The sequence below is a fragment of the Arachis duranensis genome, chromosome 3, assembly GCF_000817695.3.
Source record: "Arachis duranensis cultivar V14167 chromosome 3, aradu.V14167.gnm2.J7QH, whole genome shotgun sequence".
Lineage (NCBI taxonomy): Eukaryota > Viridiplantae > Streptophyta > Magnoliopsida > Fabales > Fabaceae > Arachis > Arachis duranensis.
Genome location: NC_029774.3, coordinates 128,632,301 through 128,645,469, shown reverse-complemented (window position 1 = coordinate 128,645,469; position 13,169 = coordinate 128,632,301). Strand labels below are relative to the sequence as shown.

Below are 13,169 nucleotides of genomic sequence, written 5' to 3'. Positions count from 1 at the left end.
TCTATTTTAAAAAATAAAAAATATTTTTAAATTAAAAAAAAATTATATATTTTTAAATTAAAACATAAATCTATTTGTCTTTTCCTCAAAGAAAGAAAATGAATAATAAATCAACAAGCAAGTCTGTTTCCGTTTTAGCGCCATTTTACTAATTAACTAACTAACCAACCAATTTAGCTGTTTGAGCTTCAAGACGCACATCACACCTCTCATTCAGCTTATCGGATGATTCAAATGAAGATAATGATGATGATGACGATGATGATGATCGATTCGATGAATTATAATTATTATTCAATTATCAATTAATTACTATTATTATTTTTTAACCAATTTTCAACCATGGGCAAGGGCCCCTTCTTCTTTCGCCGCTCCGCCTCTCGCCGCCGTCAGAGGAAGATCGTCATTCCGTCCGAGTCTCCTCCTCCGCCGCATTTGTCGCCGCTCGGCAGCGCCATGATCGCCGGTGGCGGTGCCATTTCCATCACGAAGGTCAAGAAGAAGGCTGGCGGGGCGAGGCTGTGGATGCGGTTTGACCGGACAGGGCGGACGGAGCTGGTGGAACTTGACAAAAACGCCATCATCCGCCATGCCGCAATTCCCGCCAGAGATCTCAGAATCTTGGGCCCTGTTTTCTCCCAGTCCTCCCATATTCTTGGTAATTTTCGATTTATGGTTTCTGTAGTTGTTTTGATGGAACCAATTTACTTTATTGCAATTAAAAAATTGAAATTCGCATTATGCCTTGTACATTTCTCTCCATGTGTTTGATCATTTGCCACTTTTTATGCACCCTTACGCTATGATTCATTGGCTGCTGCATTGTAAGGTTAGGTATAATATAATTTTATGAAACCTTGTTGTGAAGAATATAAGAGGAACATTGAACTATGAATTCTTCAACCGCAAGTAACATACTGATGCTTACCTGTTCTCTGTTGTTATTCAAATCTTTTCAGAATTGTAGAGTACAATGGTTAACTCGCATTTGAAGTTATTATGTTGGTGATGAAGAATGGAATAACATATTAACATGTATTTTTCTTCTCTGCAGCTAGAGAGAAAGCAATGGTTGTTAATTTGGAGTTTATAAAGGCTATAGTCACAGCTGAAGACGTGCTATTGCTTGATCCTCTACGCCGCGAGGTTCTTCCATTTGTTGAACATCTCAGGCAACAACTTCGACATAAATATCAACCTAAACTTAGTGGGCCTGCAGGTGAACAAGAAAGCGAAATGCAGGTTTCGGATGGCAGACAATGGTTGCCAGTGCCAGAGTCTACTGAAGGGTTGCAATCTGAGCTTCCATTTGAGTTTCAGGTTTTGGAGATTGCTTTAGAAGTTGTGTGTACCTCCCTGGAATCAAGTGTGGAAGACCTCGAGAGAGATGCTTACCCTGTATTAGATGATTTGGCCAGAAATGTTAGTACCAAGAATCTTGAACATGTGCGAAGTTTGAAGAGCAATGTTACTCGTTTGTTGGCACAAGTGCAGAAGGTACAATGCACTGCACCATATTCTGCTTATCTTCACATTTCTAGTGCTGCCAGAACCAAGGATTCTCCATGAAATTTTACAGGTACGAGATGAAATTGAACATCTGTTAGATGACAATGAAGACATGGCGCAACTATATTTGACAAGGAAGTGGCTGCAGAATCAGCAACTTGATGCTCATGTTGGGGCCACACCCTCAAACCACCCTGCTAGTATCCGTCAAATTGGTTCTAAAAGAAGTGGAAGTCTGGTAAACTTCACCTTTGGAGAAGAGAATGACGTGGAGGATTTGGAGATGTTACTTGAGGCATATTTTATGCAGTTGGATGGAAGTCGCAACAAGATATTGTCGGTAAGTGTTCCTATAAACAAATTCTATTTGAAACTGCCATTCTATATTTTGATTCTATGATACTATCTGATTTGGATTATATGGTTAGGCACTTTTTGATGATAAATTTTCACATTCATATATTCTATATGTATGACTTAGTATAGACAAACACTTATCATCCTTAATGTAGTTAGTAATAATATGGCGATCATTTTATTTTCTCTTGTGATGAGGATGGACAGTATCTTATTTTATTTTAGTTTCAATTTACAAGCCTTTTTAGAAACTAATTAGATTTAGCCCTCATTAGGGGACATCAAATTTTTGTTACCCTACTATGAGAGACAATGCATACCGGAAAGTGGTATTGGTAGCTTTCAAATTTGTCTTAATTCAGAATTTAGGAAATATGCTATTGTCTAGCTGATTTCCATTTCTTGTTTCTATTAAATAAGTAGAAATAATGCTGTTATCTTCATCACCAATGGCGTGAAAGGAGGAAGCAATTTTATGTTGATGGATCATGGACCAAGATCATGAGTGAAACATTAAATTGTTGAAATGTCAGTTAATTATTATTTTAAGAAGCTTGCACTGTTGCACATGTGTTCTAATTTGTAGGTTAGGGAGTATATCGATGATACAGAAGACTATGTCAACATCCAACTTGATAATCACAGAAACGAACTTATTCAGCTGCAATTGACATTGATCATTGCCTCATTTGCAATTTCTATTGAAAATTTGTTGGCCGGTACATTTGGTATGAACATTCCTTGTTCACTATATGAAGTACAAGGACTATTTTGGCCCTTTGTTTGGACCACAAATGCTGGTTCATTAATCCTTTTCTTGCTTATAATGGCATATGCAAGATCCATAAAATTGCTTGGGCCATAATTGTAAATTTGATACCCATCGTTGGTTTGTTGTTACAATTGGCTATACGAATCTCAGCAATCAATGATATGAGGTACAATATAATTGCCTTGTGAAGTTTGTAATTTCATTTGATACAAGTTTGGTTAGTTGGTGTTTTCGGATGTTCCAAACTTTCCAACATTGATTGACACTGTACTGTATACTGGTATAGGTGATAGTCATTGTAATTTCTCACTTGCCAAATTTATGGGGTCAAATAAATATGTTTCTTGTTATTATCAGTTTATATAACCACACAATGTGAAGATTTTTTGGATAATACAATCTATGTGAAAGTTAGTAGCTCAGTATATGGATCTTCAAAGAACTATATGGTATTATTTTTCAAGTTTGCATCTCTGTTGATAGTTTTTTTTTTTTTTTCTTTTTCTGGTTAACCGTTTTAATTTTCGGGCTCGCGATTCTACGTAAATTTATACATATTTTTGCTTTAAAAAAAATGTATCATACAATTAGAAGGGTAGAATTTTAAATGCAAAAGCTGAGACAGATCACATCCAAGAACCAAGATCAAAGAAAAAAAGATGGAGTCCGAACAAGGATAACACATCTTATCTCAGAAATTAAGTAATTTACAAGAGAGTTTTCATGCTGTCTTAGATTCATTCTACTTACGAGGTTGACTCAACTTATATTAACAATAAATCAATAATTATAAATACCGCAGCACTACTTTTTGAGTTTTTTCGCTAACCTAAATCAATGGATTAGTGACAACGCATAATTGCAAGTCTAAAAATCCCTTGTTGTTAAAATCTTAAACCAAGGTAAGTTTTACTTGTTGGAGAGGTATTTGTATTTTTTTTTTTTGAAAATACAATCACTTTCACTTTGTATTTGATAAATCAAAATCATATGTTTGTACTTATAATTTCAAAAAGTTAGAAATATTTCTTAAAGCATTTATTTTTTAAAAAAATTATTTTATTTTATCAAAACTAAAAAAGTCTAATAAAATTTTAAACATTAATAAATATTTAGATTTATCCTTAATTAAATTATTGATGCCAAATTTTATTCACAATCAAAATTATTTCTCTATATTTATTATGGTCATTTTAAATTTTTAAAATTATTTTACCAAATATAATTTTGTTGCTTTTACTTATTGAAAAATATTTTCAATTTGATTTATCAAATAAACAGTGTTATAATTTTTGTAAGAAAAGGAAATTTTAAGAAACTACTTGAAAAATATAAAAATTTTATGGATGCGTTTGTTTTTTATTTAAAAAAATAATTCTATATAGTTAATAAAAACTGAAAAACTGATTTTAATCGAAAACCATTTTTTAGATTTTTCAAAAAAAAAACTAATTATTATTATTATTATTATTATTATTATTTATTGTGGGGAAATTCTAGTCAAGTTATGTCAAAATTGGAAGGGTGGTAGTGTCATCTGTTACAAAGCTGCAGGCTGCTGCTGAGGCCTTATACAAACAAATTAGGTGTTTGAGAAAACGATGATATGATGTGATGTGTTGTGTGTGTCAGGCCTACTCTCCCAAGAATTCTGATTATTATTATTATTATTTAATTATCACTTAATCACTCTTATTAGCTGTTACTAATCAGGATTCAACCATGGGCAAGGGCCCCTTCTCCTTTCGCCGTTCCGGCTCCGGCTCCCGCCGCCGCCACAGGAAGATCATCGTCCCGCCCGAATCTCCTGTCGCCCGCTGACAACGCCAGTAACGCAATGATCTCTGGCGGCGGCGGCGGCGGTGCCATCGCGATGACGAAGGTCAAGAAGAAGGCCAGCGGAGCGAGGCTGTGGATGCGGTTTGATCGATCGGGGGGGTCGGAGCTGGTTGAGCTTGATAAGAACGCCATCATCCGCCACGCCGCAATTCCTACCCGGGACCTCAGGATCTTGGGCCCTGTCTTCTCCCAATCCTCCAATATTCTTGGTAATTTCGGTTTTCTTCATTTTATCTGGCTTTTAGGGTTTCTGTGATTGTTTTGACTTCTTATGGAACGTTTGGATCTTGAAATTTTGTTTGGTCTTCGTATTGAAAGATTTCACTTTGATCATTTGCCATCTTACACGCTTGACGCTATGATTCATTGCCTGCTATACGAATAGGTTTGGTGAATTAGGATAATGATTTTGTTAAACCTTGTTGTTCAGAATAGGTTTGATTCACCTATGTAGCGTTCAACTATGAGGAAATTAGTTGCTTACTTCCCTGTTCTCTGCAGCTAGAGAGAAAGCTATGGTGGTTAATTTGGAGTTTATAAAGGCTATAGTCACAGCTGAAGACGTGCTATTGCTTGATCCTCTACGCCAGGAAGTTCTTCCGTTCGTTGAACAACTCAGGCAACAAATTCCACATAAAACTCAACCTCAACTTCGTGGGCCTGCTGGTGAACAAGAAAGTGAAATGCAGGTTCCGACCGGCAGACAGTGGTTGCCTGTGCCAGAGTCTGCTGAAGGGTTGCAATCTGAGCTTCCATTTGAGTTTCAGGTTTTGGAGATTGCTTTAGAAGTTGTGTGTACCTCTCTGGACTCAAGTGTGGCAGACCTTGAGAGAGGTGCTTACCCTGTATTAGATGATTTGGCTAGAAATGTTAGTACCAAGAATCTTGAACATGTGCGAAGTTTGAAGAGCAATCTTACGCGTTTGCTGGCACGGGTGCAGAAGGTACAATGCATGATTACCATAATCTTCTCCCATTTGTTGCTCCTGTTGTTATCCCTTTGTTTCTTTTTCCTTCTTCATTTGTTGTTAGAGTTGTCTCTATGCTTATTTTCACATTTCCAATGTTGCCTGAACCTAGAACTCTCCATGATAGGCAGTAGTTTTATCCAATGATGATTTCCATCAACCAAGTCGTATACCTATATCATTCTTAGGAATTTTATGGCCCAATTTTACAGGTACGGGATGAAATTGAACATCTGTTAGATGACAACGAAGACATGGCGCAACTATATTTGACAAGGAAGTGGTTGCAGAATCAGCAACTTGATGCTCATGTGGGGGCCACAACCTTGAACAACCTTTCTAGTACTCGTCGACTTGGTTCTACCAGAAGTGGAAGTCTGGTAACTAGTAACTTGGGGGATGATAATGACGTGGAGGATCTGGAAATGTTGCTTGAAGCATATTTTATGCAGTTGGATGGAACTCGTAACAAGATATTGTCTGTAAGTGTACCTATTACCAAATTCTATTAAATCATATCTCTTCATCCAAGATGTCAAGTGAAGCATATTGAATTCTGGAAAATGTTTTTTCATGATATCATTCTTGTGAAGTGATAAAGTCCTGATTTGCAGGTTAGGGAGTATATTGATGATACAGAAGACTATGTCAACATCCAACTTGATAATCACAGAAACGAACTTATTCAGCTGCAGTTGACATTGACAATTGCATCATTTGCGATTGTTATTGAGACTGGGATTGCCGGTTCATTTGGTATGAACATTCCTTGTTCACTATATCACGTAAATGGAATATTTTGGCCCTTTGTTTTGAGCACTTGTGCTGGTTGCTTCTTCATTTTCCTGCTTATACTGGCATATGCAAGATGGAAAAAGTTGCTAGGAACATAAGTGTAAATTGATATTGACCGTTGGTTTGTCATTACAATTGACTATACTAATCTCAGCAATCAGTGATTATAGATGCGAACATAGCCTGGATTACCTGTACTGTGGAATTTATAATTATCTCAATTTGTCACAAGTTTGTTTACTGGTCTAGAAAATAACCTCAAAACGTGTTTAGTAGCTCAGTATATCATGCATGCAACTTACGAGGTTGAGTCAACTGTCCTTTTAATATCAATATTCTATTTTTGGTGTCTTTTTTGGTTGAAAGACATCAAATATGCTCCGCTGCTTCTTTCTGTCACAGAACACCAGAAAGAATAAACCATAACCACTATCAGTGCCTGAACAATATCAATGGATACAATTAAAAAAAAAAAAAAAACCAATGATATCATATTGAATTCTCCATATTATATACTCACCCAATCTATTATTAATTAATGTGTGGTTTCACTACTTATACTTGAAATTTCAAGAATGTTTTAAATTTTAGTTAGAATTAGAATGATAATGATGTAAAGGATATTGAGATGTTGCTTGAGGCATCATTTATTCAGTTAGATACAGCTCCTAACAAAATATTGTCTGTAAGGGTCATATATTGATCAGTGTTAGATAGGTATTTTCTTGTGGCCAGATTCTAGTTAAGTCATGCCATTGTCCAAATTTGAAAACTGAAACTGTCATGCGTTATTTTGATTCTATTATCAGTCACATTTCAATTTATACTATCCTCTCATGCTTCTAGATGACAAAATTCATAAACAAAATTTATTTACATGCATGACTCGATCTGCACAATATTAGTTCCTTACAAGTTTTCAGAAATTATTTATAGCCTTCAATAGGGACTGCAATTCTTCTTGGTCACTGTTTTAATTCAAAATTTTAGGTGAAGGAAACTCGTTTAGTTAACCAACTTGTTGGCCATAGTGATGCATGTACATTGAATTGTTGTAGTGTCAGCAAACTTTGGATTCAAACAAGTGTACCACCAAATTATGTGAATTGGTATTTTTCTTGATTCTTATTGGCTATTGATTTAGAGGTAAGGAAGTACATTGATAACACAGAAGACCATGTCAACGTCCAACTTTGAAAACCATATATTTATAGAAACTAAATGAAAGTATTCAGCAATTTAGGAATTCAGCTAAAGCTGACAACTTGACATTGACCATTGCATTAATTTATTATAGTATAGCCACTAGAGCTTTAATTTCTGGTGTATTTAGTATGAATCTTCGGTGCCCATTACTATATGATATAAATGGAACACATGCTGACCTGCTATCTTTATTGGAAACATATCTACACCTAGGATATTGCTCTCTCATACTTATTTTTGCCTATGCAAAATGGTGGTACAAAGTACAAACTAATTGGATCATACACATGCTTCGTTTTAAGCTATTGTTTGGTTTTAATTTCAAAATTTATGTAATGATTTATTGGTTGACGTGTAGCATGTTACATATTGGTTTTTGACATTTCCTATATGTATGGGCAAGATCCTAAGAACTGTTCAATCTGGATTTGAGCATTGTTAATTGTTCTTTTATTTCACAACGGCACTTACAATGGATCAAATGGCTCTAAGGTTTGTGTTCCTAGAAAAGACAGCATATATAAGAGATTCATTTTGCAATGAGAAGGCCAATATGGCATCAACAAGACATTTCAGTTATTGCGAAATTAATCAATATGGATTTAATTTGTTGATCTAACAGTTGAGAATTTAAGCATAGGATATAAGCATATACATGCATGCAATGATAAGGATTTCAAAGTAGAAGAAAGGTCTAATAGATATGTTTTTTTAAGGCAAATATTGAATTTTGATTTTAGCCTAAACATTTCAAAAATATTTTATTTTTATCATTATAAAAAGCATATTTTGATATAGACTCAAGGTTTTTCAAAATGTATTTGGTTTAATCCTTGAAATAATATGATAATTTAGTTTCAAGAATGTTAAACTGTAATAATTCTTTAGAGACTTAAAATAAATCTCTTTTTTTTTCGTAAGACCTATAAATTAGACAAGATAACTATAAGAACTTAAACAAATAAAGATGGTGAATGCTTAAATATAAAGACCAAACTAAAATTTGCAATATAATTAAATAGGCCGAATTTTGTAAAAATAAAATCTTTTCTTTTTTTTTGTCATTAAAGTTTTATCCTTCAACGTTATTGCGACTAAATATGCTAAGTTAGTATTGACTCAAAGATAAATAAAACTATCAATTTTCTTTGTTACATTTTTAAGATCAATTTATCCACTCTAGTTAATTTGATTCGGATAAACATTATATCTCGTGACATATTTAAGGAAACACAATTAAAATATTTTTTCCTAGACTAAATTTTATTTTTTTTTAAAATCACAAGTATTTTTTTGTCAAAAATTATCCTGTGTATTTTAGAGACACTATTATCTCAAACTAAATAACTATACACACTATCTAAAAAAATATAAAGAATTTATTTTTTAATATATCAACAATATAAAAAAATGGTGTATTATCATTTAATTAAATTTACATATGAATTTTTTAGAGTGACATTTGATCAAAATTAAATTTATATAAAATTTTTACTCATTTTGAAATAAGTAAGATTTGTAGGGGTGAAAATGAGAAATGAGAAAAAATTGAAGGAACAGCATTACTTGTCAACAAGGGCTCACAAATGGAGCCCCAGCTTGAACGAGAAGACAGAGATATATAGAAGAGAGAGAGACACATAATCGTATTCGTAGGAATTGGGATATAGAAAGAAGAGAGAGAAATACAAAGGTAGTTTGAAGAAAAATAAACGAACCCTAGAGACCAGGAAAGAGAAAGAGAAAAACTTTGCTTGGATTTCAAGCCCCCCCTTTTAGCATTGCATTTTTGGGATCTCGAATCTTCAGTCACCAAAGGTCAGATATTTTTCCCCCTTCTTTCCATTTGTTCCTTCTGCTTCGAGTTTTTGGTTCAGATTTTTTTTTTTCTTCCGAGCTTAAGCGAATTATTGGTCCATTGTTTGCATACCAGACGAATCCATCTCCATTTCCAATCTCAATTCGTTCAATCAGCTTGGAACCATTGGCTCTTAGGTGCCAGAATCTGTCGTACATTGCAGCATTTTCATTTCGATGAACTCTGTTTTCCCTCTTTTTTGTGGGAGTTTCGTATTTTCTGAATGCATGCATATGCATGTTTCGTTGAGTTTGTACAAGAAAGGAAGCAAATTAAAGTTTCTATGTTTGAATTTTTTCTCATCTGGGTCCTGCGAGGATAAAACAGGAATTTCAGCTAATTGCTCAAATAGAACAGAAGAGTATCTCCCATTTATTTTAATCAATCTATGCATTTTTCAAGGAAAATTCTTCTTCCCAAAAACTTCTCTGTTCCATTAGCGAACTGTTGTTTTTCAAGGTTTCGTAGCAGGATGATTGGACCTTCTTCTTTTCAGAACTTCATCTTAGGAAATATACACTTTGTGGAGCTATGGGATTTTTAATTGTCGCTTAACACAAGAATTTTTCTTAATAAAGTATCTATTTTTACTCATTCAAAATTCATAAGATTGGCAAAATACGTTATTATTGTTATTTTGTTCCGAAACTGCCTGGCTACATGTGATGGGAGTTCCTTGGTGCACTAGTATTTGAAGATTATAGGGGAGCTGAGATGATCCTTTTGCACCAACTATAAAATTTCGTAAGCCTTTACAGGCATACTTAAAGTGCTGTAGGACCTTTATGCTGAGTAAAAATGGAATTTTTAACTATTTTTTGTAAGTATATTAGATCATTCGGTGAAAACAGGAGATCGTATTTGAATCAGGCTTGTTTAAATTTCCATTGGAATATTATTCCATAATGTCTCTATTGTATTGGTTCTTTAACATATTGGTTACATTCACTGGTAATTCAAAGCATGTTATTTGACAGGTGTTGGTTCTGCTTCTATGGCAAATTCAAAAGGCTCATCGAATTATAGGAATTTGATGTATCCTGGAAAACATGCCCTGCTTCCTCCTAAAATCCCATTTCCTAGTGCTTCTCAAGCATATGCTGATTATATCCCAAATCTTGCGGTTGGTTCTGGTCAGAAACCTAGAGAAGGAAACATACAGCACCATCGTACTTCATCTGAGAGTCTTGTCATAGAGGAGCAACCTTCATGGCTTGATGATCTCCTTAATGAGCCAGAGACACCAGTTCGAAGAGGCGTCCATCGGCGCTCATCGAGTGATTCTTTTGCATACGTAGACACACACAATATGTCTAACATCACTTATGGAGATCAGGATGAATATAAATATAAGAACTTATTATCTTTCCCATCTTGGTCATCTCAAGACTTTGATCATAACAAAGATGCTCATCATATACTCATGCATGCTGAGATGAATTCAGCAAAACAGAACATTAGATCATGGGACTCATTTTCAAATATTACAAATCATCCAGCTGGTGTTCTCTCTGGCAAAGACAGTGTTGCTTTCCAGGGTTCGGGATCACTATGCCCCCCACCACATGAAGCAGAGGGGCTTCCGTCAACTGCTAATGAAAACCATGATGCAGCGGAATCTGGCATACAGGATTCAAAATCATCTTCTGAGAAAAAGGATGGTTCACATGCAAAGTCGTCTGCTTCTGAAACAGATACAAAACGTGCCAAACAGTATGTAATTATTTTCTCTATATCCGATTCTGTGCCTATTACTTGATTTTGCTATTGGTGAATTTACAGTTTAATTCTTGCGCTGTTTCTGTTAAATTGCAGGCAATTTGCTCAGCGTTCACGGGTTCGTAAACTTCAATATATAGCTGAGCTGGAAAGAAATGTACAAGCTCTACAGGTAAGCTTCAGCATATGGCAATATTTCTCGTGAATGCTGTTTGACATTTTTTTTTGGTTTATTTTTTTTAATGCATTTTATATACACCCTGGAAAATTTGAGAGTTCTGATTCTGGTTCTTTATATGTCAATACATAGGCAGAAGGGTGTGAAATATCAGCTGAACTGGAATTTCTCAACCAGCAGAATCTTATACTGAGTATGGAGAATAAAGCACTCAAGCATCGTTTAGAAAGTACAGCGCAGGAGCAGCTTATCAAATACTGTAAGTTTCCATAACATGAGAATTGACCGTTTCAATTTTCAAGTAATGGTACTACTTTAACTTCTACCTGGGTACTGTGCATTTCTGGGAGTTGCACTTATTGCTTACATCTCCCTGTTAGAGGAATCCTTGTTAGTTGCACATTTCACACACACGTTATATCCAAGTTTTTGCTGTACAGCATACAAGTTTATTTGTATTCAGTTACACCAAATATAAAAGGTATTTGTTTGGGACACTAATGCTTGTGCAATGTGAAATTCAGTGGAGCAGGAAGTGCTGGAAAGAGAGATTGGAAGATTACGCGCACTGTATCAGCAGCAGCAACAGCTCTCACACCAGCCACAACAACAACCGTCTGCTAGTCACAGACGCACCAACAGCAGAGACCTTGAGTCTCAGTTTACAAACCTTTCTCTCAAACACAAGGACAGCGGCTCAGGGCATGACCCTGCAACTGGTGTGCTTAGAATTTAAATTTGCAGTGGCTGCAGCTTTGTTCTGTTTTGCCTAGATTCAAAAGGTGTTGCACACATGCAACAGAATCATCCCCTTATTGGTGCGGGATTGTGCAGAGATTTTACACAGCATATGCCTTCTCTCTGCCCGCTTTGCAGATTTAAGTTCTCTTGGTCTTCCCTTTTTCTCGCTTGTTTAAATTATTCCCATTTAATCTGTGCCTAGTGGTCATCACCAAAATCTTAGTTTCGGTCAGGTTTACACCTGCCAGAGGTGGTAACGCAACAGTTTCAAATCTATCACCTTCACTATATTTTCAGTGATAATTGTGTAACTGTATGCTCCCCTCTTATAAAATCTCCACTGCTGTGGAATTTAGCCTAGTGCAAATAGCAAATAGCTGATATCTCCTTGCTGTTTGATTGTGCATTATTTGTATGGATTATGTTAAGCTAATGTTGTGTAATATGATCTTATTGATATTTATGATTTTTCAACATATCTTGCTTGATGCATTGAGATGTTGGAGAAGGGCACTTTTCCATTTTTACATTTTTTATTTCACAATGTGGAATTTAGGCAATGCTTTGAAAATTGTAAATTGTAAGCAAATGATGATGTACAAGCAATTTTAGTACACAAAATTGTATATATTGAATGGATCGAAACTTTTTACCGAGTCTAGTATTAATCATGATTAAAATTGGTAAGTTTTTCTCTCGGGTATTCAAAAGCAGTTTGTAGATTGGTGTTTTATTTATACAGTATGAACATTGCTTGACTTAATGACATTGCCGATGGTGACAGTTCTTTTTCTTTCTGCTATTTTTTGGGTCAAGACAGATGATGATGGTTTAACAGTTTTTTTCTTTCTCTTAATAGATTATTAATTTATTATTAAGATCATAAGATGGGAAGAAGAATGGTACAAGAATATTAGAGGAAAAGAGATCCTCGTAAACAAAAGAGAAGAAAATGGATAAAGCTATCAACACATCATTTCCTTCTTGATTCTTCATTGTTTAATTTTAAGTACAATCTAGACTTGCATTCAATTTTATATAAAACGAGCGTTGATATAACCACTAATTATTTTTTTATTAAGAAGTTTTAAATTTTCGTCATCGCCAAAGCATATATGACTATAACATCTACTTCAATTTAATTTATTTACATGAAAATTTTCCTACATGCTTCCTTTGCTCATCTAGACAATATTGCTGTTGACACAAGTTTTCCTACTTGGATGT

The 13,169-nt window shown here is 34.8% G+C and overlaps 3 protein-coding genes across 4 annotated transcripts; all 3 read left to right on the top strand.

Moving 5' to 3' along the window:
* Positions 1–342: 342 nt before the first annotated feature.
* On the top strand, positions 343–2,731 carry LOC107481564 (magnesium transporter MRS2-4-like). Its single transcript, XM_016101839.3, has 4 exons — positions 343–658; positions 1,055–1,497; positions 1,580–1,849; positions 2,453–2,731. Exons 1-4 carry the CDS (start codon positions 343–345, stop codon positions 2,729–2,731), a joined length of 1,308 nt encoding a protein of 435 aa, XP_015957325.1.
* Positions 2,732–4,452: 1,721 nt separating this feature from the next.
* LOC107481866 (magnesium transporter MRS2-4) lies at positions 4,453–6,471 on the top strand. The gene is made up of 4 exons (XM_016102208.3): positions 4,453–4,686; positions 4,979–5,421; positions 5,658–5,927; positions 6,060–6,471. Exons 1-4 carry the CDS (start codon positions 4,476–4,478, stop codon positions 6,336–6,338), a joined length of 1,203 nt encoding a protein of 400 aa, XP_015957694.1. The 5' UTR covers positions 4,453–4,475; the 3' UTR covers positions 6,339–6,471.
* A 2,587-nt stretch (positions 6,472–9,058) lies between these two features.
* On the top strand, positions 9,059–12,418 carry LOC107481867 (uncharacterized protein At4g06598). 2 transcript variants are annotated; one of them, XM_016102209.3, is made up of 5 exons: positions 9,059–9,264; positions 10,282–11,017; positions 11,120–11,195; positions 11,334–11,460; positions 11,726–12,418. In XM_016102209.3, exons 2-5 carry the CDS (start codon positions 10,299–10,301, stop codon positions 11,935–11,937), a joined length of 1,134 nt encoding a protein of 377 aa, XP_015957695.1. In that variant the 5' UTR covers positions 9,059–9,264; positions 10,282–10,298; the 3' UTR covers positions 11,938–12,418. The 2 variants fall into 2 exon arrangements, with proteins under 2 accessions (XP_015957695.1, XP_052115000.1); XM_052259040.1 differs by lacking the exon at positions 9,059–9,264 and adding an exon at positions 9,342–9,441.
* The last annotated feature ends 751 nt before the right edge of the window (positions 12,419–13,169 follow it).

Excerpts from the sequence above, each read along its gene's own strand:
- LOC107481564 (XM_016101839.3), top strand. The coding sequence starts at position 343 with ATGGGCAAGGGCCCCTTCTTCTTTCGCCGCTCCGCCTCTCGCCGCCGT. Across the intron at positions 1,498-1,579 it reads TGTTGGCACAAGTGCAGAAG|GTACGAGATGAAATTGAACA; the intron begins GTACAATGCACT and ends GAAATTTTACAG. Across the intron at positions 1,850-2,452 it reads GTCGCAACAAGATATTGTCG|GTTAGGGAGTATATCGATGA; the intron begins GTAAGTGTTCCT and ends TCTAATTTGTAG.
- LOC107481866 (XM_016102208.3), top strand. The coding sequence starts at position 4,476 with ATGATCTCTGGCGGCGGCGGCGGCGGTGCCATCGCGATGACGAAGGTC. Across the intron at positions 4,687-4,978 it reads CCAATCCTCCAATATTCTTG|CTAGAGAGAAAGCTATGGTG; the intron begins GTAATTTCGGTT and ends TGTTCTCTGCAG. Across the intron at positions 5,422-5,657 it reads TGCTGGCACGGGTGCAGAAG|GTACGGGATGAAATTGAACA; the intron begins GTACAATGCATG and ends CCAATTTTACAG.
- LOC107481867 (XM_016102209.3), top strand. The coding sequence starts at position 10,299 with ATGGCAAATTCAAAAGGCTCATCGAATTATAGGAATTTGATGTATCCT. Across the intron at positions 11,018-11,119 it reads GATACAAAACGTGCCAAACA|GCAATTTGCTCAGCGTTCAC; the intron begins GTATGTAATTAT and ends GTTAAATTGCAG. Across the intron at positions 11,196-11,333 it reads GAAATGTACAAGCTCTACAG|GCAGAAGGGTGTGAAATATC; the intron begins GTAAGCTTCAGC and ends GTCAATACATAG.